Source organism: Ailuropoda melanoleuca, chromosome 5 (assembly GCF_002007445.2).
Source record: "Ailuropoda melanoleuca isolate Jingjing chromosome 5, ASM200744v2, whole genome shotgun sequence".
NCBI lineage: Eukaryota > Metazoa > Chordata > Mammalia > Carnivora > Ursidae > Ailuropoda > Ailuropoda melanoleuca.
In genome coordinates, this window is record NC_048222.1 from 32948329 (window position 1) to 32975628 (window position 27300).

Genomic DNA, 27300 nt, shown 5'->3' on the forward strand with positions numbered 1-27300 from the left:
AGCCACACCGGCCTCCTCGCTGCTACTGTTGTCTGCCAGACATGCTGCTCCCCCTTGGGGCCTTGGTACTCTGCCTGTGATGCTCACCCCTAGGTCCCCAGATGGCTTGCTCTTCCCCTCCTTTAGGCTCTGCACAGGCCTTCCCTGACCACTGCATCTAAAACTGCACTGTCTACCCCCATTCCCCTTCCAGTTTGTTCCACAGCCCTTTGAAGAATCTGACATGTTACAAACAGTGTTGTTTACTGTTTATCTCCCCCTGATGAGACTGTCAGCTCTATGACAGCACCGATGTTTGCTCTCTTTATTCAATGCTCTATTCCTGGTGCTTAGAACGGTGCCTGGCACACAGCAAAAGGCTCAAGAAATGTTTACTAACTGAATGAAAGAAAATGGCGGGGGGGAGAAGGGATGGTGAGGAGTCATGTTTCAAGGTCAGCCTCTCCAGACACCACAGAGGGACTGGTACCAGGCACACTCGCAGGATTGGGCACCCGCGGGCTGTGGTTAGGCACAGGCATCGTCCGCCAAGGCGGAAGTCTCTGCTTGCCTACCCAGCTACAGGTAAAGGTTCAGGAAAGGAAGAAATGATTTCTGTGGATGAAAACAGATGAACAAAAGACATCTTTACCCACAAAACAATTACATCCTCCCTTAGGAAAAAAGACTGCAGTGATCAAGACAATTCCTGTCTGAGTCCTTTGCCTTCATAGTCACCATCTACAAAGAAACCCGAATTTTTAGAGCCAGTGATTGGGCTTCCCCAGAAGAAGAATTTCCAGGATTGCCAGATCTCCGGCTTCTTAGATGGGGAAAGTGTTAGTCATTCGGCTCTATAGCACTCTCAATTCAGAATCATTGAGCTTTTTTCAGATAATGTGACTAGGAAAGCAAGTCAGAAATCACAAGCAACAGAAGCTGAGGGTCAGATGTCACTGACTAATCATCCCATCATTGGTCAATTACCCATCCCCACGAAGAGGTGCCACTGATCTAGTTTCCTATCAATAAATGTCTGTCTGGGCACATCAGCAGCTGCTAACCACGGTCTGCCAGGGTATCCAGCATCGTCCACAGGTACTGGTGGTTAAGAAATCCCTCTCCTTTTCTTCTTAATAATGTCGCGGAAGAGGCAAATGCAGATCCTGACAACATAATGTTAGTTTCACAGAGCCGTGTCTCTTCGAGGGCTCAGCCAGTTACAGAGGGCTTCAATTGCATGGATTTTCTCACTGCAAAAACAATAGCTGGGCTCCAGGAAGTTTGGCGGCTGAGATATACAATTCTGCCTTTGGTTGTGCTCACGCTCATTACTGCCACTCTGAGTCCCGGAAAGAAAAAATAGTTTTGGGGAGCCATTTTCATTCCATATTTAAAGAAAGCTACATGGGCACTGTTCTCTCTTGCTTTAAGCCCCAGTGACACCTTTTCCTGGGGTCAGAGCAAGTATCTCTGATTGTTTGGGCAGAGCTAGAGGTCGAGGTGGCCTTGCCACACAATGAGCCTGTTTGTCCCACTCTGAGTTGTCACCTAGGCGGTGACCTCATCTGTTTCTGCTGAATCTAAAATTCTAGATCTCCTATTGTACCTGCTATAATCTCCCCTTCTATCTTGACAGATTACCTCATCTACATATTTGATCTGTCAAGGGATGCTTATTCTGAGTTGCCACAGGCTTTATATGTCAGGGGAGGCTGGGAGAAGACAGCACGTAAATGATTATAATACAAATATGACAAATGCTCCAGTACAAAGTACAAACAGAATGTATGGGGATCGCTGAAGAGGGAGGTCTGAATCAGCCCAGGAGATGATGGAAGGTTAGGGAAGCATTCCTGGAGGAGCAGAATCTTGAAGGGGGAGTAAGAGCCAGGTAAAAGAGAGGTGATGGGAAGGTTGTGAGAGACACCAGTAATGAGAACGGTATGTTCCAAGAGTTGAAGGCATAGAGGTGAGAGGGGGTGGTGTGCGCAAAACTGTAAGTAGCTGGATAGGCTAAGCCAGGCACGTATGGGGTGGAAGGAGAAGCAGGAGACAAGGCTGTATAGACAGAAGCAAGTCAGATTGTTCTTAAATGCCTTCATCTGAACTTTCTCCAGAAGGGGCGTGACCACATCAGATCTGGGGTCCGGAGATGGCTGCAAGTGGGGAAGGAAGGGCCAGATGGAAGTCTGTCCGACCAGGTAGAGCAGAGAAACCATAAAGGTACAACTGTGATAATGGCTGTGGGGATGGGGAAGAGCAGAAGGCTTTGTGAGATATGTAGGGGCCAGGACTGACAGAACTGGCTGAAGAGGGGTGGTGAGGGAGAGGACTAAATTCGGGAAGACTGCCATGTTTTCGGCTCAGTCTACAGATAGATGGGTGGTGCCACAGAATGAGATGGGGGAAATCTCAAGGTGACTTGAGCAGGGGAAGCGGGGATAATGACATGTTGGTGTGAGATGCACATGTAACATTGTTGGGGATGGGGTGAAGTTCGAGATAAGCAGACAGAACACAGAGAACATTAAAAGAGAGTGGGAAAAGCTACTAAGCTGCCAGTTTGCTTCCATCTTCATTGACGAGAAGACTGGTCTTCAAATTAGAAATGGCAGAGCAAACGTAATAAAGAGAAAACTGAAGCCCCAAATAGGTGAAGTGAAAGAGAGTATCTAGTCAATTTAAATGATTCCAAGTCTCCTGGCTCTGGTGAGTTACACTCCACACCTGCTGAAAGAAATTGCAGATGTAATCTTAGAGACACGATTGGTAATCTTCAAGAAACTGTGAAGACTATAAGGAGTGCCAGTGACAGGAGAAGGACAATGGTTCCCCGTATTTTTAAAGTGAAGAGGGATAGACTGTAATGGGAAATATTTAGATAAGTTTCACACCATCTGTGACAAAAATTCTAGAACGGCTTACTAAATAGATGGCCTATGACTGCTTTAGTTAACGCATGCAGCTGAGAAAAAAGGAAGGATGGAGTCTTGTTTGCTATCTGACGGAGGTTTACTTGCACTGGTAGCTTGTCCAGACTGATTGTGGCTTCTCTTCCCCCTCCTTAAGCACCAAGTGGGTTTGTCTGGTCTGCAGTATGAAGCCAAGGCTTCTCTATCTGTGTGGTGTGTTGCCTATGTTGCTCAACCTGTATGTGGCCCTTTATGAGAAGCGGCTGACAATTTAAATAAAGGAATCCACAGTCTGAATTCTCCCAGAAATCCAGCATCACTCATCAGGGTGGCCCCAGGGACTGGCAAGCCACAATAACCTCTATGGTTATTAGCCTAAACATCAATAAACCTTTGACTGTTAAAATCCTACTACCTTACTCTTTGTGCTTTTTCTCTCTTTATACCCAACAACTTTAACATGAGAACAGGAAACAATAGAAACAAACATGGTGGAGCATGATGGGGGGAGACAGTCACGTCCCACCGATATCTCCACCCCTGGCAGGCTCAGATATCACGTAAAATACTTATCTACTGTTAAACATAAATACATATACATTAGTTTTTCAGAGACCGTCTTGGAACCTTCAAAACGAAAGCAAAAAAGGGGAGCCTATTCAATACCCACATGGCTCTCTTGAACTAGAAGTGTATCCTCTAGGGGATGTCACCAGTCTCACATTTTAAAATTACACGATCTTATAAATCAAGCAATGTTGGGTTAAAGTTCCTTTCTGAAAACAAAACAAAATGAAAACAACGACCCCAAACCCAGATTTCCATTAAGTTGGTTTTTTTTTTTTGTTTTTTTTAGTACCAGGTCTCATATTCACATGTTTGGTTCAGATGTAAATTTATTGGAGTTAAAAATTAGTTTTGATTCTATGTAACCTCTCCTGACATTATCCTCTAAGTTCCTAACCAACACAAACTGAGACTTAAGAAGGAAGCGAGCCGTACCCAGGGAGGGGCCTCTAATCTATTCCTTCTGCAAGTCTAATTTTGGTGTATCCCCCCACCAGAAGACCCAAACAAGCACCCTGTAGCTCCTTGACCCCCTTCCCCCGCAATATTTAGAGCAAAGAATAAAAACCTATCTTCACTGAAGTTATTGGGATCATCACTGCTCCAAAACAGAATTTGTCCGTGTCTTTCATTTTAAAAGTAACGAACAAAAAGGAATCTTCTTACCGTATTGACCCGATCATGTATGGCTGTGCCAGTTGAACCACAATTGCACCACTTCCTAGCTGATGACACGTATAGCCAGAATCCCAATCATAATTCTTGGTGTCGCCATTCAGTAAGGCATTTCGGCTCCGACTGACTCCTTCAATCACACTGGCACAATCGGCAATTGTTGCAACATTCTCCATGGGAACTGTGAACCCAACACAAGATTCAGCATCAAGATAAGAGAAGCCAAACATATCCTGATAGTGTACTACGAACAAAATGAATTACTATCTCACATCAATGATAAAGGAGAAATTAGAACATCTTCATTATCTCAAGACATAAACACATTTTCGATGCCAAATGGCTTCAAGAAAAAAAGCTGAATCTAAGATTGGAACAAACTGAACCACATGTGGTAATTAACCCTGAAGTATTTTACTATGAAGAACTATGATAGCCCATAAAATACAGAATGGATAAATACATTTCAACATATTACTACAATGGGAAACTACACATTAATTGACCTTAATAAACTACAGTTATGTACAAATAGATGAATCAAAAACCATAATGTTGTTTTCCCAGTAAAAAAATTCTTGACTTGTAAAAAACCAAACCCCCCCCCCAAAAAAACACATAATGTTGAGTGAAAAAAGCAAGGCACAGAAAAACACAAATTATGAGTTCATTTATCTAAAGTTTTTAAAAAGGCAAAACTAGAAATATGCTTTGTTTAGGGATACATACATAAATGTAAAACTAAAAAGGGAATCCGGGGAATTATTACATAAAATTCAGGATAATGTGTCTGGGAAGAGGGGGATGAAATCTTGCAGGGACTCCCACCAATGGGTCCAAGTATTAACTGATTTCATTTACAAGATGAAATCTTCGTGGGGGGGGGAGCTTCAAAAGTACTGATTTTGTTCTGTTTTTAAGCCAGGTGGTGGGTACATAGGCACTTGTTTTATTACTATTCGCTAAACTGTATGTACTTGTTACATTCGGTAAATATCATAAATTTGTTTAGAGAAACAAGGTATACACATAGATTCAGTGTTTTAGAATTCATAAAGCAGCAAGATGATCTAGGAAATGGTACCAATCCCTTTTGAGAATATACTGTTGCCCTCAGCCATGACTTGTTCCCCTTTTTTGTTTGTTTGTTTGTTGTAAACAAACAAAAATTTCCGGGCATTTCAACACATAACGCTCTTCTCTTTGTTCATGAACCGCTATATTTTGAAACACCAGCTCTGTTTTGATTCGGAGTCTCTCTCTACTTCAAATCCATATCAACCTGTTCATTTATAAAAGCCAAGGGCTTCCACAAAATGACAGCTATCTAAAAATGAAGCAGATTCTCTAAGCACAGAGAAGAGGATAATAAAAGGTAAGGGCCTTTTAAGTCCCCTGGGACCTTTTCTGTGCATTTACCAGTGTTTGGGGTTTTAATTTAATTTATTATTCAACCCAAATCTACAATTAGGCCCAGCTACTTACGTTCAAGATTTGCAACTTATTTTATGTAATTTTAAAATAGGTTGGAAAAAAAAGGCAATTTCTCATTAGATATATACTGTACTTTTCAGTATAATATTATACACTCTCTGAATAGAGAGAAGGTGAGCAGTACTGCCGCCATGCCAAACTTTTCTGCCTTGATAAGGATGTGAAGTACATAATCTTACATGTATCTTCTACATGATATATTTGTTTTCCAAAGCTGGGTATGCCTGACTTGAGCCCTCCTCTTCTACAGGTTCACTGACTGCTTTGCTCTCTGCAGATGAGGAAGCCATCCGCAGATAAAAGAGGGAGAAGGGGAAGGAGGAAGGGAGAGGTGATGGGTTTCTGGTGATGAGTCCCTTGACTATCAAGCTTAACTCCAAAGCAATAAGCAAACACAGGGGTGAAATAACCTCTAGGGACGGTTTCCTGGCAGACAAGGAAGGGGACTCAGGAAGAAGTTCCCTGTGCCTTGGAAAGACAAGGAAGGACTATATTCGACACCTAAGTCACAGTACCTCTATCTCATGGAAAAGGGGAAGTACTGGGTGATCTGGAAGGTGGAACTTCAGGAAGTGGCACAAGGTGCACAGTAAATTGAACTGAGACATAAAATAATACTGTAGATAGGAGCTTAGGCTGCAGCGGCAGCCCTCATTCTCCCACAGTGCATGCTTATTAATATAGTTTTTTCTTTTTGTGCATCCCATGTATTCTGCGACGATCAGAAAAGTGGTTCTGCTCATTGTATCAGCCAAGGGCCCGAGTGACAGAGGCTTTGTATCCATATGAATTTCCTCAGTCACAGCAGCAACGAGAAGAAAGTGAGTCAGGTCCTGGTTCTTAAGACTTGTTCCCCAAAGTAACACACATTACCTCTTTCACGTTTGGGTGACCAAGGCAAGTCACAGGGCCTTACCTAACTTCAAAGGGGGTGGGAAAGTGCAACCCTGCTGTGTGCCCAGGAGAGGAAAGGGGAATGCTTGGTAGTAACATTTACTGCAAACATTAAACCAGGATGAAGGAACGTTCAATAGAAAGACAAATCTAGTCCATTCATGTAAGGTCTATAAAATATTTCAATGCATAAACACGCCAAAATTTATTTATCTAGTCTGCCTCTAAGGGATGTTTTGATTGTTATCACTGTTTTCTTTGCGATTACAAACAAAGGAGTCTTGTGTACATGGTAAGAGTTTCTTAAAGGAATACATAAGATATTACGCATGTATATATGCATGAATTACACTCATGGCTATGAGTTACCTTCAATTTTCCTGGATATTGCCAAATTATTCACCAAAGTGGTTGTAAAAATTTACACTCTCAACTCATTGCTTCACATCCTTACCGACTCTTGGTAATGTCGGGCAGATAAGTATGACATGGTATCTCAATGTGGTTAGTTTTTCATTTCTCTCCTTGATGATGTTGTACAGCGCTTTTTTCCCCCTTCTGGAATCATTCTCCACTTTTCTTCTGTAAACTACCTATCTTTACCTTTTGTCTATTTTTTTTTAATATCTTCCTAATTGATTTGTATGATGCCAATCTTTCGGTGGTTAATGTTCTGAGATGAAACCTTAATCTTTTAAAATTGGTGCCTTTCTTTCTTGTTTATAAATTCTTTCCTAAATTTCCTAAATTCATAAAGATACTTTCCTATATTTTATTCTAAAATTTCTCAAATTTTGTTTTTCATACATGGTTCTTTAATCTACTTAGGATTTATTTTTGGTATACCATGCGTGACACAAAAATCTACTTTCATCTTTTATTCTTAAGGTGAGCCAATTTCACCACCACCATTTAGTGAACTCTTGCCCCCACTAACTTATGTTATTTTAGTCATACACAAAGTTTTCATACATATTCATGTCTCTTTTTAAGATCTATGTTATGCTTCATTGATTTGCCTAGCGTTGTGCCTTTACCATGCTGTTTTAATTACTGTAATTTTACAGTAATCTTAAAATCTGATAAAGTGAACACCTTTGTTCCCTCGCCTTCCCCTTCTTTTCCTTTTTTCTTCCAAATTGTCTTTGATATTCTTGGCCCTTTCAGGAAAAATTTCATTTTATCTACCCTTTCAAATATAGTGGCATAAAAATTTTCAGAGTATGTCCTCTTTTTCATCCCAAATATTTGTATTTGTACCTTTTCTTTCTTCTTTGATCAGTCCTATATAGCTTGTCTCATTTATTAGTGTTTTCAAAGAACCAACTTTTGGTTTTGGTGATTTCTTTATTTCCTACGTCACTAAATTCTGCTCTTCTTTTTATTTTTTAATTAATTATTTATTTGTGGGGGTGGAGAGCATGTGTGTGCGTGAGTGTGGGGGGAGGGGCAGAGGGAGAGGGAGAGAGACTCTCCAGCAGGCTTCATGCCCAGCGCAGAGCCAGACATTGGGCTGGATGCCAGGACCCTGATATCAAGACCTGAGCAGAAATCAAGTGTCTGACATTTAACCCACTGAGCCACCTAGGCACTCCCCTCTTCTTTTTATTACTTCTTCCTTCAATTCCTTTTAAATTACTCTGTTTTGTTTTCTAACTACTTGAAGTGAAACTCGTTAACCTTTCTTCTTTTCATACAGTCAAAACTTATTTATCCACACTTAACCAATTTATTCACCATTACTGTTTTTTATATCCTCCTTTCTTCGTGGTTCAACTTCCTCCTAAGACACATCCATTAGTATTCAGCAGTCTCTGTTTGAAAGTGCATTTTGCCACCACTCTTGAAAAATAGGCTAATTGATATGGAACTCCTGGTTAAAAGCTGTTTTTCCTCAGCACTTTGATGATATTATTCCATAGTCTCCTGGCTTCTACCGTTAAGTCTGCTAAAGTCGGCTATCCCTCTAACTTGTAATTGTTTTTTGCCTACAGTTAATTTTAAGGGTTTTTGTTTTGTTTTGTTTTGGTTTGGTTTTGGTTTTGATGTTTTGCAATTTTACTAAGTTGTACCTAGAAGTAGATTGAATTTATCCTTCTCAGGACTGAATATGAGCATTTATGGCTTTTATCAAGTCTGGAAAACTTTGGCCATTATTTCTCTGAATACCAATTCTCCCTCCTTTTCTTTTTTCTTCTCGAATTCCTACTGGACCTCTGCTGAACTTTTCATTCTGTCCTCCATGTTTCTTAACCTTCCTTTCATTTTTCTCTCTGTACCTCTTTTTGAAGCATTCTGGGCAATTTCTTAACTCAAATTACTATTTGTGTTCACTCATTCTCTTTTAGGTGTGTCTAATCTTTTGTTCAACCTGTCCACTGAGTTACTGAAATTTCACTGTTAAATAAAAACTACACAGTATTGAAAAATAAATGAACTACAGCTACGTGTATCAACCAGGGTCAGTCTCACAAAGAAAACTGGTTAAGGAGAGAGCAAGTGAGGAAAAACATGGAGTACGATTCCACTTCTGTCGTTTAGTGATACATGCTTGTGTGGTGAGATCAGAAAGGAAACCCAGGGAATGGTGAACACTGAAATCCAGGAAGAGGGCAGGGAAGCCACGGGGGGCGTAGTTATTCTCTTCAGTGCAGCAGTCAGCATGCCAGTGCTCCTATGTCCCAAACTTTAGATATATGTCCTTTATATTCTTTTTTTTTTTTAAGATTTTATTTATTTATTTGACAGAGAGAGACACAGCCAGCGAGAGAGGGAACACAAGCAGGGGGAGTGGAAGAGGAGGAAGCAGGCTCCCAGCAGAGGAGCCTGATGTGGGGCTCGATCCCAGGGAGCCAAAGGCAGGCGCTTAACGACAGAGCCACCCAGGCGCCCTATGTCCTTTATATTCTTTTGCACATATGGAATTTTGTGTTTTTTTCAAGTTTCACACATTTTAACACTGTTTTTATGAAAACCAGAATGATGGCAAGCCTCTGAAGGGATAAAACCCTTTATGATTATTTTGAACACTGATATCCTCTGTAGCATCCGGTAGGTTTCTATCAGTTATCTTTGAGGACTTTTCCTGAGTTTGTCAGTCTCCACCAATGCAACCTTACTTCTTCACAATTTTATCCCTAGATATCTGATTTTTAACTAGTGGTCAATTAGTGTAGCAGCATCGGAGATTATCACAAACTCATTACTGGTATGGTTTCAAGCTCTTTGGAAAACAAGGCTGGGATAAGTGCTAAGAATTCCTTTTCTAGAGACACACTTATAAATGGGTTTATTCAAGAAGACTCAGTCTCTAAAATTTTCTCTAAGCAAAAGTGCCCTAGTAATATTACCCTCTGATTCTCTGGAACCTTGAGGTGCTACATGAAGAATTGTGCCTTCTTAACAAGGAATCCTGTATCTGTGAGCTGGAGGACAGAATACCACTTTGATCTTGACATAATTATTCATTAATGTTTATTAGTCAAAGTCTGGATCTACGAAGTGTGCCCAACATAGACACACACAGACACATCTTAACATACACACATAGATGAACCCAAGTCCCAAATTTCCTTTTAAGAAATAGCTTTTGCTAGAACTCTACTGGCAACTTGATAAGCAACTGTATCTACCGAATAAGGTACAAAATCAAAAGATTACCACTTTTCTTAATTCTCATTCCTATTTTTTGATAATGAGTCAAATTAAAAGTATAATGACCAAATCATACCAACTAATGGAAAGAAGAAAGAACAGGGACCTAGGCACAAACCCGGTGGATAATGACCTTTATAAACAACCAAGATGACTCCATCATTCCAGCACTGTGCCAATTGTTAATATCCAGACCAGGACGTCAATCTGATCTAACATGATCATCGGAGATTTAGAATGAGTTTCGTAAGGGCAGGAGCTTTCCTTTTTCTCACTGCTCTAGACCTAAGTGCCAAGAAACAGTGCTTAGCATATAGCAGGTGTTAGACAAATATTTGCTGAATAAATGAATCACAGTGAGAAAAAACGGATGCTTATGTAGGTCGTGGCACTTCACCTTAATATAGTTCCTTACCAAAAGCTAGAAAATCTAAAAGTTACTGAAAAAAGCAGAATAAAATGCTTTCTCAGTGAAAGTTTTCTTAGAAAAGTAAAGAATGATCAATCTCTGGGTCTTGACCTAGACATTAACAAGAAAACAAATACGCCCAGTGCAGAAGAGCGGCTGTGTAAGCATCACACGCACCCTCGGCCCTCTCGGTTTCTCCTTTCCTGAAAGTGCATCCCATATACACAAACTTTGGTCACTCATGGTAGACTAAAACATTTTCTGATGGAGAAACCGTTTTGGGGAGACGATGAATGTCTGTAACAGTGTGGCTTTTAAAGAACAGGAAAGCTCTTTCATGCCTGTGGGGAGAGTTCTCTGCTTCACACTACAAGAGTCCTTCCAGAAGAGGTTTGTCCTAAAAGTCACTGCTGGGCTTACTAACACATATAGACCACTTTTTCCATTTCAGCAGGAAAGAATTCTGCTATTAACTCCTCTTCCTAGAAACACACACCTCGGCCTGCCTAGCTGCACTGTCTAATAATTACACAATGGTTTGAATAAGTTTTGTGGTCTCTTTTACTGGGAAAATTTAGGGAGCGATTCTGACTGTGAACCACAGAAGGTGCCATTACTGTTCTTCTTCATAGGGGTCAAGCCACTCCCCATCTGAATGTTCATTACAGTCTTTCATATGCGTCTGATAAATTTATTAAAAACGCCATCTGGATGGGACTTGGCTTTGTGCTGTGTTTCCAGTCTTCCGGTTTCCTCTCTTGTCCCCGTGGAATTTCTGCCCCAATTTGTGTCACTTTGTTTACAAAACCATACTGCCCAAATCCAGCATTGTGTGTCTGTCTCCCTCTGGTTTCCCTCTGCCATCCTTCGGCTACATACCTATTACAGTAGCCCGTGCTATGAGCAAAAGGCAAAGGGGAACCGCCTGGGCAGAAATTACTTTTCCCCCTCCATGCACATAGCAATTCTGCTCAGACAAATTTAATTTGCTGCTTCTGAATGCGAAAGTTGCATGTTAACAAAATGTCTACATTCTGTAAGTGTATGAATATTCGGATGACTCAGACTGTGGGGACCTGCAGAAAAAGTGATCTGAAAACAATTTTACTGCTCTCCGTTCGTATGCCGCACCAGGGGTGGCCAACAGCTTGGCAGTAAATTTAAGTCAGGAGTAATAAATTTTTTAAAAGGCAGTATTACTTCACTAGGACATGACCTAAGGGCCACCTGTACCAGCTCTATTTAAAGATAAGACTGACATGTTATTCAACTGTCTCCAGAGATCACCTTTGAGAGGTGGGGGGGACCCCACTTGAAGCGGATTTTTAAAAATCAAATAACACTTAGCACTTGCAGAGGGCTGTCATCTTCATCAACCATACCGGTGTTAGGCTTCATTCAATGTTTCCCTGGCTGTTTTTATTACCACCTGTTTTCTAATAGCACACTGGTTCATGCAGGAAACAAGTGCTTAATAGTCTTGGAGTAGATTCTTCTCCATTGCCAAGATTTGCACAAAGAATTTCTTTCAAAAAGCCTACTAAGGCTATTAAAGGCTATTAGCTAAAGATCACACCTAGGTACTCCCCTACATAACCATACTTTCCTTTTTTTAGAGAGAGTGCATGGAGTGAGCAGGGGCAGGGAGGGGATGGGGGAAGAGGGAGAGAGAGAATCTTAAGCAGGCTCCATGCCCAGAATGGAGCCTGATCTCAGGACCCCGAGGTCATGACCTGAGCCAAAATCAAGAGTCAGACGCTTAACAGACTGAGCCAGGCATCCCTGAGCTATACTTTTTTTTTTCCCCCAAAGGGGACTCACCCTAGGCACCTATCCCCAGGCCCATATAGGAACTTATTGCTAACCATGCAAACTTCCATCCAAACTGCAATCCAAACTTCGGCTAAGTTATTCAAAGGAAAAAATACCCACAGCTGTTATGTCTTAACAGCTGTAAAAGAACAATAGCTAATTAGAGCACAAGCCCATCATTCTTGGAAACTATCAAAAAGCTACCAAAATGTTCTACAACACTGGCGCTAAGTTACACTAATTCCTAGTTTTACCTATCGGGTTTAAAAAAAATCACTTTTCAATCATGTTACATCACTTTGCTGAAGAAAAACCAATGATTATGTAGGACGTGCAACTTTTAAACTCCAGTTCCCTCCAGTTCCCATCTCCGTGAGAGGGCTCCTTCCTAACACAATTCCGAAGGATTCAGATGGGAGTACCTCTCTGCCCCCACAGGGGAAGCCTGTGGCAAGAAAGCAGACCATGCCTGTTGAGTGCTGCCTGCCCACCCTCCCCATTCCTCTGTGCTTCTTTTCTTTTTCTCTTTGCTTTCCACTCTCATCTGTTTTAGGTAGTAGGAACCTCCGTGCTCCCGTCATTCCTGGTCTAGCTCCACATCTGAGACTACCAAGGCTGCCCAAATCACACCATCTCCTGAGACTGTATGGGCTTTGACAGTCCTGCTGGGCTCTGTTTAGCCAGTGAAAGGAGGAGGTAGCACTTTTCCAAACTTCAAGTGTGCCACCCCCTGCCCCCTGCCCCAAATATATGCAAATGTTATAAGGCCCCGGCTCCAAACACTTTAGAGGGAACAGCAGCTTTCCTGAAGATGAAGGGGAGAAATCAGAGGTGGTTATCCCCAGGGCCAAGGGGAGGAGGGTGGGGCCAGTAGATCTCAAAGGTACAAGTTCACTAGGATCAGTGAATTCTCTCCTCACACTGGGGCCTTTGAAGGGAAGCATCGTCCAGAGCTAACTGTTTAAGAGGTTTACTCTCTTATGTGTGGCTCGAATGCTGGAGGTTTTAGCTGTGAAAATCTTCAATTCTAAAAGACCATAAAGAATCAAGCATCAGACGTTTAACAGCAGTAACCACTGCAGTGTATCAAAGAGGGATTCACTCTGTAGGTGAGGCCTTGAAATTTAGGACAAAGGCATTTCCAGGTATAAGAAAAAAGATATCCCAAACATCCAACTATGTGTTTGAACTAACAGGCAATATTTCACTGGGGTGATTTTTTTCTTTTTATCAGAGAATGAGACCATCTGGCCCCTACTTCAGGACAAATTATTCAAGCTGATATGGGGGATGGAGTTAGGGGTGGGTGGGTGGTGAGATGGCTAACATACAAAGAGTCACTGAAACTGGTTTTGTGATTTTTGGAAACTTTAAAAATTTTACAAAGTTATAATGTAAAATACTTTTTTTTTCTATGAGTAGTCTAAGTTTTACATGGATTTATTTTTTCTCATGTCCTAAAAGATGTGGAAATCAACAGAATTATTTTTGTTTCATGCTACTGGTTGAAAGTCCTATCAAGTCATAAGGATTTTACGACTCAAGATCAGAGATGTTACCACAGATTGGGGGAGTGTTCCTCATTCATGCTGGGCATAGAACAAAGGATATGCAAAAGGTTGTTTTAAAGCCCCACAAAAGAAGTAGTGGTTTGCTCAATACTTTTTTGTAAGGAAGGGTTTCTTTTTCGTTTGTTTTTGTTTTTTAACTATTCCTTTAACAAAGCAGCAGCTTTCCTTTTTATTATAAGCTGAAGGATGCATCTGGTTCAAACTTGAACAATTTATAGTCAGAATGATTCTGGGATCATGGATAACTCTTGAGTCTTAAGATCTTGAATGATATCTCTTTAAAATGCATCAATAACTATAAGATATGAGTTTTTTCTAAAAGTAGTGTCAGTAGTGAGGCGTCCCAAACCTTACGTGGAGCCCTGTACATTGTACAGAAAATGTCCTCATCGGATCTGTGACAAGTATGCAATTCTGCTTTGGCAGAATTTTCCTGCCACACCTTTTGGAGGCAGAGAGAAAAAGACTGGAGACAACGCCAACTTCTCACATGTTTTAGCTCCCACAAACCACCCTGGAATGAGTTGTGTGAGAAGAATCTCTAAGAATCTCAAGGGAGCGAGATCGGAATTTAGAAGAAACAGATGGGTAAAGGTGAGTCTCAACTTCTGAATCCTGGGCTCTCAGGATTGAGACTCTGTAATCAAACCACACAGGACGCCTGAGGGAAAATCTTGCCTCCAGGGCACTCTCCCACTTTGACCCGGAGGGACCAGCCCAGGGCTGTGGGGAGGCTGAGCAGTCCCCTGGGTGAAGTGGAGGCAATGCCTTCTGACGGCTGAACCAGGGGTCCCTGAGAGAATCCAGCTACCGGGCTTCAAAGACTGACAATCAGAGTCTTCCAGGTGACCTGGAACAACTCTATTCATGCCTCTAAGTAAAGTAGTTATCAGACAAAAAAGCCTCAGCAAAACATACAATGTATATACCACCTTCTGGAGGCCAAAGTTCATCTAGACTGAGGAAGCAGAATTGTGCTGTATTTTCCAGTAGGCGTGTGATGAAAAAAAGTCTTGTCTAAAATACAATAAGAAGTAATTTAAAAAGAGCCTTTTGGGGCGCCTGGGTAGCGCAGGCGTTAAGCGTCTGCCTTCGGCTCAGGGCGTGATCCCGGCGTTCTGGGATCGAGTCCCACATCGGGCTCCTCCCACTGGGAGCCTGCTTCTTCCTCTCCCACTCCCCTGCTGTGTTCCTTCTCTCACTGGCTATCTCTCTGTCACATAAATAAATAAAATCTTTAAAAAAAAAAAAAAGAGCCTTTTGCCAGTATTTTCGATTATTTTAATGGTTTACACTTAGTGCTCTGGGAAATGACAGATGGGTGCAAGTTTTTTTAAATAAACTTTATTAGGAATACTGTCAAACCTGCCTATTAAGAAGCATCTGACGTCTGAGTTCTAGCTCTCTTCATACCATGCCTACACACTTGAATTCTGAGAGGGGAGATGGCTGCCCTCCCCTGCCTGCGGCTCTCTCACCCATTGGGTCAGGCCGTGCGCTGCAATGCAGGCGCCCGAAGAACTAGCTTCAGTTCTGTGAATGGCTTCTTACGCGATCTCGTGGAGGGCATTTAACTGCCCTGGGACGTAGTTTCTTTACTTAGAAAGAGAATCATCCCTTCTTCTCTCTACCTTAGGAATATTGACCAAATTAAAAAAAAAAAGAAAGAAAGAAAAAATAAAAGCACCTTGAGATTTTCAGAGACACACAAGGCCCAGGATTGGTACTTCCTTAACCATAAACGAGCCAGGTTTTTGCCCAAGTGGAATGGGTCGAAGGGACCAGAGTTTCAGAAATCTCAGTATCACACAAGAGGGAAGACTTTGATTCCCATGAGCCACTCTATAATTGTAAAAGAATAGGGGGCAAGGGGAGGAAGAACCAATAGCAATTCTACTGACTTGCACAAACTATTAGCACCTGCTAGTGTAATATGCAGCTGGCAGTTTCAGAATAACCAAGAAAGCAGTTCCTTCTGGTCGATATTTGCTGGGGACAGCAATTTCTGACCTACTGAACATCAGACTAAGATCATCTGAGTCATTAGACCAAAGAAGCCTCTGTGTGCTAATGGTACAGTGCCGGGGGGGGGGGGGGGGGGGGGGTCTCTTGTCATTAAACGAAGGGGTCTGCTTGCAGCCTGCCTTCTAGGAGAGTCACTGTTTTGAGGTTTCATGAGCTATCACGACGGAATGAGCAAATCAAAACACATTAAAAATATCGCAGACACAAATGGGCTTATAATTTGTCAGTGAGGCGGATGTTGCTAAATGCCATGCGGCTGCTGCACTCTTCTTGGGGAAAGGCAGGAGGCGAACCGGGAGAGGGGAGGAAGAGGGAGAGGAAAGCTTCCCTACGGTATTTAGATGGTCTTCAAATGTTCATAATTTCCTTAGGGTGTGCTCGTTGCCAGGTTGACAGATGTTGCTGGAAAACCTGTACTATTCTGAAGAAAGGCTAACCTTTCAAGAGTGGGAGCGGGGGAGGGAAGCAGCCCACGCATTCGGTGAAGAGATGACATTAAACCGGACAGAGAACTACCCTGAGCACGCTGGATCTTTGAAAGGCTGTGTGATAACACTGCCAGAGAGAACTGTCCTGGGAGAAATCTCATTTCACCATGGCTTTCCCTGCCATGAGTTTAAATTAGTTTTTAAAGCTAAATATTAGAATGCCCTCGACAAGTAACTGATTATTAATTATTGCTTTTTTAAACTGCCATGACTCCGAGTGGTAACATTCCCCTAAGAGAAGTCATGGATCCGCCATCTTATAATCTCTCATAAGCATTTGTCCACTTTCTTTTTCATTCTTTCTTCCTGGCTGTACTTTATGCATGAAGAGAAATGGGTTCTTCAAAGCAAACTGCCAATGATCTTAACACAGACTTCCCAACTGGGTGCAAACTTACATGCTTCTTCTGCTTGCTTGGCTCTTGACATTTCCTAAAGAGAGCCGCCCAACAGAAGATCAAGTCTGCTGAGCATTAATTTATGGGGACAAAATGGTACTTTTGCAAAGCCCTAGTCCTTGACCAACAGATAAGAGGAAGAAAACATGTAAGGGCTTGCCTGTTTAAGATCCTGAGTCCATCATTCAGTGCGGTAGAATCAGCATTTGAAGTGGTAAGAGCCAGGGCTGGGAAGGACAGGGGAAGCCAAGTGGGGTAAGACCTCCCTTTTCAACACATACTGCCTGTGTCCTCTTCCTGAGGGCTGCTGTGGCTCCTTTTTATCTCCAACATGGTTTTCTTGCATTCTCAACTCTGAACCTCCAGCTCAAAGATCCACATGCTCTTGCTCATTAATGTGGCCATTAGTCATTTCTTCCTGTGCCCTCGGCTACACCCAATGTTTTTTTCTCAGCTCTGATTAAGGAGCAAGTCACCTAATGTCTTCTCATGGAAGGCAGATTAACCAACCTATCCATTTAAAGATTAACAGTAATGTGCCATAAGGAAAATTATACCTCTAGCATGAAAATCTGCAATTGGGGAACCATTTTACAGGATCACATTCATTTATATCAATTATCTTGTTTATCAAAGACAATGAAAACCAAACTGGTAGTAAAAAGGTACAGAGTGCACTGTGAGGAATAATTAGGTCTTACCCTCCCGGAGGCCGATAGCCATTTACCACTTCACTTTGGGAGGTGATGTTTACAGTGTCTGTTTTATAACTCTCTTCACATTAACTTTCAAATGTCAAAAGCAGGCAGTTAATTGTTTATTATACAAAATGTCACAAATGTAAAATACTGAGGTATAAAATTATTATAACCAATCTACCACAAGAAATCCTGCCTTTTAGATTTTATAGCTTGTTTGTCAGTCTCCGGATCTCAGCTTAACTGCCAGTATATGGACTGTGTGTGCCAGGTAGCTGCTATCTGACAAATGATGTTCTCTGCGTGCCCTGTGTCCTCAGCCAAATGAGAAATAAAAATAACATGATATGAGAATTACTATTATGGTTTAAAATGATATGTACTAGGAAGAATGGGGGATGGCGGAATTGTGATGTTACGTGTTCTGATACCATTCTGGCTGAAAGTGAGATTCAGAGAATCGTGATGCAGTTATCGAAGTGGCTTGAGCTCACAAGAGTGAATGTGCAACTGCCCACATTCTCTAAAGCCACTGGGCATGGACACCAACACTGTGTCTGCCCCAGAAGCTCTCCATCACGGAATATGCACCAACATGAGAATTTCTTATGTTATCACCTGATAAATTTGCAGAGACCGAATCCCCTCCCTCTGCTACCCACAATTCCAATCTTGCCAAAACTACTCCTTCTGGTAATCTCTTTGTCTTTAGGCTCAAAGAACCCATTTTTTCTCTAGAGCCATAAGAATCAGACAGTTGGGAAGGAGAAGAGGAAAGAAGGGAGGAAGAAGGAATAAAATAAAGCAGTGTATTTCTATTGGGAAGGAAAAGAGAGTGCAGTAAATCAGTTGGGATTAAGGTGGAAGTGAGGCCAATAAGTCTCCTTTATAATCTATTACGTGCAATTTATACAACAAAATTTTTGTGGCTAAGATTTAGTAAAACGGATAAATGGATGAAAATAGTTATTAGTTGACCATGGAACACCTGTTTATACCCATCCATGCACACGATGGAAAACACACTATTTTGCATCCATAGTAGGTTAAACCTCTCCACTATCACTAAGGTCGTGAATACCTGTGAATTTGTTTGGCTAATCCACACAACCAGTGAAACACTGGTAAGAAACCCATAGCTACTATAGCTCATCAAATCATCAAAGTTATAGTTAGAAAAGAACCTTGAGAACTACTCAGTTCAAGGAATAAATAAATTATATCTTAATAAGATGTATGTAATACATATTGACCCAGAAAACAGAAAAAGAGGTAAAGCTGCTCAAGTCATTTTAATATAACTTCAGTTGTAAAATGACTTAGAGACAGGTCAAGAAAAGAAATTTACAGGCCCATTTTATTTAAGAAAATAGGTGCAGAGGTGCCTGGCTGGTTCAGTTGGAAGAGCATATGACTCTTGATCTCAGGATCGTGAGTTTGAGTCCCATGTTGGGTGTAGAGATTACTTAAACATACTAACTAAAAAAAAAAAAAAAGGAAATAGGTGTAAACACTTTTATTTTATTTTATTTTATTTTTTTAAAGATTTTATTTATTCATTTGACAGAGATAGAGACAGCCAGCGAGAGAGGGAACACAAGCAGGGGGAGTGGGAGAGGAAGAAGCAGGCTCATAGCGGAGGAGCCTGATGTGGGGCTCGATCCCATAACGCCGGGATCACGCCCTGAGCCGAAGGCAGACGCTTAACGACTGCGCTACCCAGGCGCCCCTAAGGTGTAAACACTTTTAAATAAATATTAGCCAACACCACATCCAATAATTAGTTAGAAAACACATCCTGTCCAAGCTGCAGTTATCTTAGGAATACAAATATGGGTCATCATCAGACCATCTATCATTCCAGTGGATTAAAAAAAAAGCCTCTGAGTGATTCTGAGCAAGGGGTGTTCCAACAGGATTACTTTGAAGTGTGAGAACAAAAAGAAGGACAAGAGAGGATGCTGGCAGAACCACGAGCAGACAGATTATGCAACTCTCAGGGAGATAGTGGTGGCTTGCACCAGGGTGCTGGCAGTGGCAGTGGCAAGAAACTCACTAGCAATGAGAGAAATGCAAATTGAATAACAATGGGAGACCACCTCATGGCCATCAGGACCGCAAAGGGTAGAAGAGCCACCTTGCACGGGGAGTAAGGGTGTGGGGAGGAAAAACGCTCTCGTGCTCCCCTGGTGGTGGGAATGTGAACTGGCAGCAGCTGAGCCGGAAGGCAATCCGCAGTATGCGGCAAAATTAAAGACATGTGCTGTAGTGCTCCAGGTCGTACTCTTGACTGCAGGTCCCAGAGAAATCTTCATTCAGGTGCAAAGGGGATAGATACAAGGACATTCATCATGGCAGCGTTGTTTTTGAGAGCAGGAATCTGATGGAGACCTAGGTATCCATCACAAGGGGGACTGAATGAATGAAACAGGTGAGATAGTAACAGTACCTGCCTTATAAGACTGTGTTGAGGGTTAGATGATTTTATGAAAAAGCTTAGAATAGCGTCCGGCAAATAGTAAGGACTATATAAATTTGTTAATATGTTTATAATTATGATGATGGAATCCTAAGTCACATTGAGAAGCAATGATGTATAAGTCTCAAAAACATAATATTGCTTGAGAAAAGTATGAAAAAGAGTAAGATTTATAGCATAAAGACATTTTTGAAAATTAAAACACATATACAAAACCTGTCAACATTATAGATTTTACAAATATATGTGCATATTAAGGATATAACCAAACACACTAGAGATGATGTCATAGAGGAGAACAGAAGCAGGGTTCAAAGCAAAGAGGAAACACACATAAAAAAGAAGGCCTTGCCTGGATCACTAAGGATGATGCATTAATGACCTGAGGTATATGATGAACACAATTATCTACACCCAAAGGATGCTTATTTAAAAACAAAACAAAGCAAAAAACAAAACCCAGATCATTAGGTTAATTTTTTCATGTTGTAGCTGAGAACTCAGCCTCGGAGAGATGGTGTCTTATTTATTACACAGCAAATCGGCAGCAGAGTGGGAACCAGAATCTGGGCTAATTTTCTGGTCCTCAGAATGCAACACATCATTCTGTCCATCCATCCATTCAGTAAACAGTTACTGAGTATTGGGATTCCACATGCCGGGAATATAGCAGTGAACAAAACAGACACAGTCCCTTCTATTATCAAACCATGTGACTAAAATGTATAGTTACAAATGAAACTATGAACTTTTGAAGGGAAAAAAAAATCCGGATCTATTAGCATCATACAAAGAAACTTTACCTAAACCGGGGGCAGGGGGTCAGGCAAAATTCTTCCTCAGAAGTGACACTGAAGCTGAAATTTAGAGGATCAATAGGAGGTTACCCAAATTACGGGGGTGGAGTATAATGAGGTGAGGGTAAGGGACATTCCAGAGAGAACGGCAAGTAGAAGGCCCTGTGGTCAAAGAAGGCACCGGGCCATCTGGGAGTGGAAGGAAGGCTTGTGGCCGGAATAGCAGAAGGCGAGATGGGAACTGGCACCAGACGCAGCGAGTACGCAGGCAGCAGATTACACGGGGCTTTGCGGGCCCTAGTGAAGACTGTGAAGGTTCTCTCAAGAGCAATGGAAAGGCTCTGAGTGGTTCTGAACAAAGGAGCGTTCCCCAGGAGTGTGGAGAACAATGGGAAGGACCGGGAGAGGATGGGGATCCCACTTAGTGGCCAGGCATGCCCGCAGCGCAGAAGAGATGCTGGTGGCTTGCCTGAGGATGGCAGTGGCAGCAAGAAGGGAATACATGTGACACTGGGGATCCAGTATCAATATAAGTTATTTCTCTCATATAAAAATACCTCTGATGATATATATTTTAGTGTGCTTCCACACATCACTGAGGTTTTATTGGGGTGTGCTTCCAATTTTTTATAAACAGCAACTACAGAACATTCATCAAAGGATCACTGGAAACAAGTATGATAATGCTCCTGGGGCAACTGCTTGCTCGGTTTTGAACAAGGAGGAAGGAAATGGGGCTCCAAGCCCTTTCCTGAACTATCTCATTTGCAGCCAAAGACTGTTTCTCTGTCACCCGGACTCTCTGGCCGTGAGCAGAATGGCAGCCACAGAGTCAGGATGGGGGCATGGGGTCCACCTCCCACGGCCACGAGGGCTGTCTGCGGGGCGACAGTTCCGAACTTAGAACTCCATCAATTCATATTTAGTATTTTACAGAATCATTTCCTGAAGACTCTAATTGGAACATCTAACACCTTCTGCACTTTTACATCTCACTGGAGTCCTTCGCTTTTACACTCTACTTTATTGCCATTTGAGTTGATTTCATCACAGCTTCATGGAAAACAACTTCACCAACGACCATTTCCTGTCATTAGGGGGGCAGAACTGAAGTAATCCCCTGCTTCAGGACTAGGTGGTTTTTATGATAATTTTACCACAGGTAATGTTGTGATCTTAGGTACATTTCTCTCTGGTAGCACGGTACCAGTTCCTGTCTTTAAAAAGATAAGCATCGAATGCGGCTATAAAAGAAACATACCCATCTTCACAATATTAACGAGCCAATAAATTCAAAAAGATGGCTGCGTCCTGGCCTGGCTCACCTACCAGGCACCCGCTATCACACAATCTCTTAATTTTACTCAAATCAGTGACACACCCAAGCCCTGTTACATTGAATTATGAGGCAGGAAAAGGCCGTCGGGTCTAGAGGCCTCCTCCCAAAACATCTTACACAGCAGCCTGCTCTTACAGCCCCCAAAGAGCAAGGATTTCACTTGATTCACAAAAGCACAGCCCTCGTGTTGCTATTTTAATAAATAAGGAATACTGTAAGGCTCCAAAGGCTATTGGAATCCCAGTTCCCTCTTTTCATTTTTAAACATCTTCTTTGAGATATAATTGACACACAGTAAATTTCACCTAGCTGAAATGTACAATTTGATGAGTCGAACACCCATGAAACTATTAGCATAATCAGGATAACAAACCTTTCCATCAGCCTCAAAAGTTTCCTCAAGCCCCTCTGTAATTCCTGCCCGAGCCCCAGAGAACTGTGAATCTGCTTTCTGTTACTATAAGCGGCTTTGCATGATCGAGAACTGTTTATAAATGGAATCACACAGTATATGCTCTTTTCTTGTTTGGAATGTTTCATCCAGATTTCAAGGACTCTTGATTTACTCAACAGAATCATCGGGTGAATCACTATACTTCATCAAGAAATTCCCCTACCTAACCCAGAAACAGGATTTATCTTAATTTCGTGGGCTCTATTTGGGAGCACGTGGGGTGCTGCAGTGCCTGGAGGGCACTCGTGATGGCTCTGCCCACTCTGCCTTAGGGCCCCTAATAACTTAGAATGTGACTGAATTTGGAGATAGGGCCTTTAAAGAGATAATTAAGTTTAAATGAGGTCACAAGGATGGGGCCCTAATCCAATAGGACCAATGTCCCTACAGGAAGGGGAGGAGACACCCGGGATGTGAGTGCATGTTGAAAAAGCCACTTGAGGACACAATGAGAGGAGAGCTACCTGCAGGCCAAGGAGAGAGGCCTCAGGGGAAACCTAACCTGCCGACACCTTGATTTTGGACTTCCAACCTCCACAACTTTGACAAAATAAATTTCTGTTGTTTAAGCTTCTCACTCTGTTTTCTTTTTTTTAATGGCAGCCCTAGCAAATTAATACATGCATATATAAAAATACATATATTATCTTTAATTTGAAAATACTGGCATCAATCTAGCTGTAAAGATGGTACACTACTTCTATTTTACATTATATAATGAGCATTTCTCTATGTTATAAATGGTTACATAGAAATTTGGATGTGTGAATGTGCAAGAATTTATTTCACTATGCCCCTATTGTTGGACATTCCTTCCCCTTTTTTGGTTATCATAAATAACACTGCATTGTACATTCATGCAAAAGAAATGCTCTACTTGAATATTTCCTTAGGATAAATTACTAAAGGTAGAAGTAGTAGATCAAAGGGTATTTTTAAGACACTTCATTTATTGCCAAATTGCCTTCTAGAAAACTTATACATTTCTCAGCAGTATGTGACACTGCCCATTTTGTGACAGCCTCACCCATACTAAGTATTTTCATTTAAAACATCTTTGCCAACAGGAATTTAAAATGAAACCTGACAAGCTGATTTTCAAGTTCATTGGAAAAGAAAATCTGAAAGAATAGCCTAGAAAATTTAGAAAAAGAATAGCTGTGAATGCGGATTTGCAATACTAGGCAGCAAAATAGATTATAAAGCTGTAGTTATTTAAATGATGTGTCACAGAATCTGGAATAGATAGGGAGATCCATGATACCTATTTTAAAATCAATGAGGGAAAGGATGAAATAATCAATAAAGGATTTCAGAACAACTGGTCACATATTTTAGAAATAAAATATGTGGTCCCTTAGACCAAACAGGATAAAATTTAAATGGATTAAAGAGCTAAATACTAAAAACACACACAACAGTAAGAAAACGACAACCAACTGACAACTACAGAGAGGCATATTTTTATATTTTGGGCCGAGGAGGGAGTTTGGAAGCAAGTTAAAAAATCCAGAAGAAAGAAATGACTGAGAGGTATGACTAAATCAAAATAAGGGGCGCCTGGGTGGCTCAGACCATTAAGCGTCTGCCTTCAGCTCAGGTCATGATCTCTGGTCCTGGGATCAGAATCCCGCATTAGCGGGTTCCCTGCACCTCGGGGAGTGTGCGTCTCCCTCTCCCTCTGCTCCTCCCCCTGCTTATGTTCTCTCTCTGTGTCAAATAAATAAACAAAGTCTTTTAAAAATTAAATCAAAATAAAAAACTTCCGAACAACAAGAACATCATTAAGTTATAAAGTAACAGAGTGGGAGAAGGTATTTGCAACATGTACAAAAGACAAAGGATGAATATCCATAATCTACAAATTAATAATAAAAACCACAAGCAATCAAAAAAGAAGCTGAAAAAGAATACAAAGATGTAATTCACAAAAAAAGTAGAAATGGCCAGTAAACATAAAAAGATACTCAAGTTTAGCAATAACTAGGCTAATGCACGTTAAAAACGGAAATATTTTATTTCACCGTATATATTTGTTTTTGCTGAGAAATGATTGTTGTATCACTCACATAAATGAAAAATTTTAAATTAAAAATATTTGCCAATAAAAGAGGCAAAAAAAATGGTATCTTGCTTTAATTTGCATTTTTCTGATTATCAGTAAGGCGTCATACTCTTTCAAGTTTATTGACAACTCTGTTTTTTTCTTGCCTTTTTAATAAATTGCTGTTTGTGCACATTACCTGTTGGGAATTCATATTTTTTCTTACTTAATGAAAGCACTTCCTACACTATTAAAGACAATTACTCATTGTCATGAATGTTGCAGTTATTTTTTCCCAGTTTGTCAAACACCTTTGAACTCTATGTATGGTTTCTGACTTTGCTTTTACCCCGAGGAAGTAGTTCCTCACCTTGAGCTCAGATGGATTCTCACTAACAGTTCTCTGCAGTCCCTTTGGAGCACTGCTGTAGAGTCTAACTTACTAGGAAACTCTTTCGGTATCGAGTATGCGGAAAAAATCTCAGGTAAATGTTTTCAATTGTCAACTGTGGCAGCATTTGCTACATTACCTTTTCTCAACTGATGGGAAATGGCATTTTTATTTATTTATTTTAAAGATTTTATTTATTTATTTGACAGAGATAGAGACAGCCAGCGAGAGAGGGAACACAAGCGGGGGAGTGGGAGAGGAAGAAGCAGGCTCATAGCGGAAGAGCCTGATGTGGGGCTCGATCCCAGAACGCCAGGATCACGCCCTGAGCCAAAGGCAGACGCTTAACCGCTGTGCCACCCAGGCGCCCCGGGAAATGGCATTTTTAACCTGTACTACAGTCCTATGCACGCTAAGACATAATTCAGAGTTTGCTTCATCTATCTCCAGTTTATTCTTACATTTAATGCCATACTACTTCAGTATGTAGTACTAATTTCAATACCTGGTAATACTAGACCTCTCATTTCATTTTTTTTTTTTTCATCTTTGGCGGGGGGGCGGTAAGGAATTTCCATTTATTTATTCTCTTGGAATTTTTTTTTTTAACTCGAAGTTGTCCTTTTTTAAAGCACAATTGGGATTCTGAGTAGTCCTGCCTTAAACCGATAGATTAAGATGGAGAGAACCAACATCTTTACTACATTAAAGTTTTCCATCCAGAAATATGTCATTCCAGTGTTTCTTAAATATTTATAGTTTCTTTAATTAGAACCTGTGGATTTATTAACTTTATCTCTTGGTAGGTATTTGTTGTTTGTGAGGGGAAAAAAGCTTAAAAATGCCGGCATATCTCCTTGGCATGCTCACCTTATAATCTACACTATTTATGAGCACACATCATCCTTCGGCCCCACCTTTTTCCTTACCCTTATCCCATCTCTAATGGCATAAGAAGGGTTCAGAGACGGGTGATCCTCGGTCATATGGCTAGGGATCGACTAATGTAAGGGAGAAGTATGGCTCATGGATTGTTACAAGGTGTTTGGCAGTTTTTATTGCAATTATGAATGGAATTTCCCCCCATTATATTTTCTAACTGGTTATTGGGTTTTTTTGAGAACACTTATTTGTACACATTACTGTATCTAGCTACATTCCCCATAGTTCTTATTATTTCTAGTAATTTTTCAGTTTGCTTCCTTGGATATCTTATCATATCACATCTGCAAATAATGATATTTGGTTCCTTTTCCTCAATATTTATCACACCTATTTCTTGTTCTTCCCCTCCGCCCCTCACAGAGCTTCCAGAGCAATGCGAAATAGCTTCACGGGCCACCTTCACGGGAGTGCAGCCTGTGCTTTCAGAGCGGTCCTACACTCAGAAGGGACCCACACTTAGTTTCAATGCTCCACTGCCTCGCTCTTAAAATTCTTAATAATCTTGTCTCTGAACTTATTTTTTTTAACTTTAAAAAAATATTTTATTTATTTATTTGAGAGAGAGTGTGAGCAAGAGAGAGAACAAGAGTGGGAAGAGGAGCAGAGGGAGAGGGAGAAGCAGACTCCTCGCGGAACAGGGAGCCTGACATGGGACTCCATCCCAGGACCCCAGGGCCATGACCTGGGCCGAGGGCAGACACTTAACTGAATGAGCCACCCAGGTGCCCCGGAATTTATGTTTTTAAGTAAAGTCTGATGGGACAATAGAGCAAGCCTGTGAACGCAGGAGATATGCAACGTCTGTGTCCACAATTCCCCGCTGGCCCATGAGTGAGGAATTCCAGAGGACCCACACAGATGGTTGTTGAATGAGACTCAAAGCAAGGACAAGGTAAAGGTGCCGTGAGCATGACTGAGTAGAGGCTGCTGACAGTCTGCAGAGGCCATGCTTCCCCTTCCAACCAGAACTTGTCTCCTATGTGGAAAGAGGGCAACAGTGTTCCAAGAAGCACAAACGACCAAAGAACTCCATCCTGTATTTTTTTCATTCTTACTTCCTTATTATGGCCAGGTATTTATGCTGATAATAATAACATAAAAAGAAAGGCAAAGATCAGGCAACCCATAGTTCCTTTCCCCCTCAGTCCTTCCTTATTAAGGAAGCTAACAGGGTAGCCAAGGGTAGAGAGTTTTTGTGGAATGTGTGTGAATTAAGAAGTGAATTAAAAATAATTTAGTTTTGTGCAGAATTTCCACTGTTCTGGTAAGAAC

The 27300-nt window shown here is 41.3% G+C and overlaps 1 protein-coding gene across 7 annotated transcripts in view; it reads right to left on the bottom strand.

Annotated features, from left to right (window-relative positions):
* BTBD9 (BTB domain containing 9) overlaps nucleotides 1-27300 on the bottom strand; it is a 402059-nt gene that overhangs the window by 102074 nt on the left and 272685 nt on the right. For all 7 annotated transcript variants that reach the window (XR_004625261.1, XM_011234240.3, XM_011234241.3 and 4 more), the window contains one exon: nucleotides 4128-4317. Coding sequence is in view for 6 of the 7 variants with exons in the window: in XM_011234240.3 (XP_011232542.1) it covers nucleotides 4128-4317 (190 nt within the window). In the remaining variant the exon portion in view is untranslated. The remainder of the gene's footprint in view (nucleotides 1-4127; nucleotides 4318-27300) is intronic.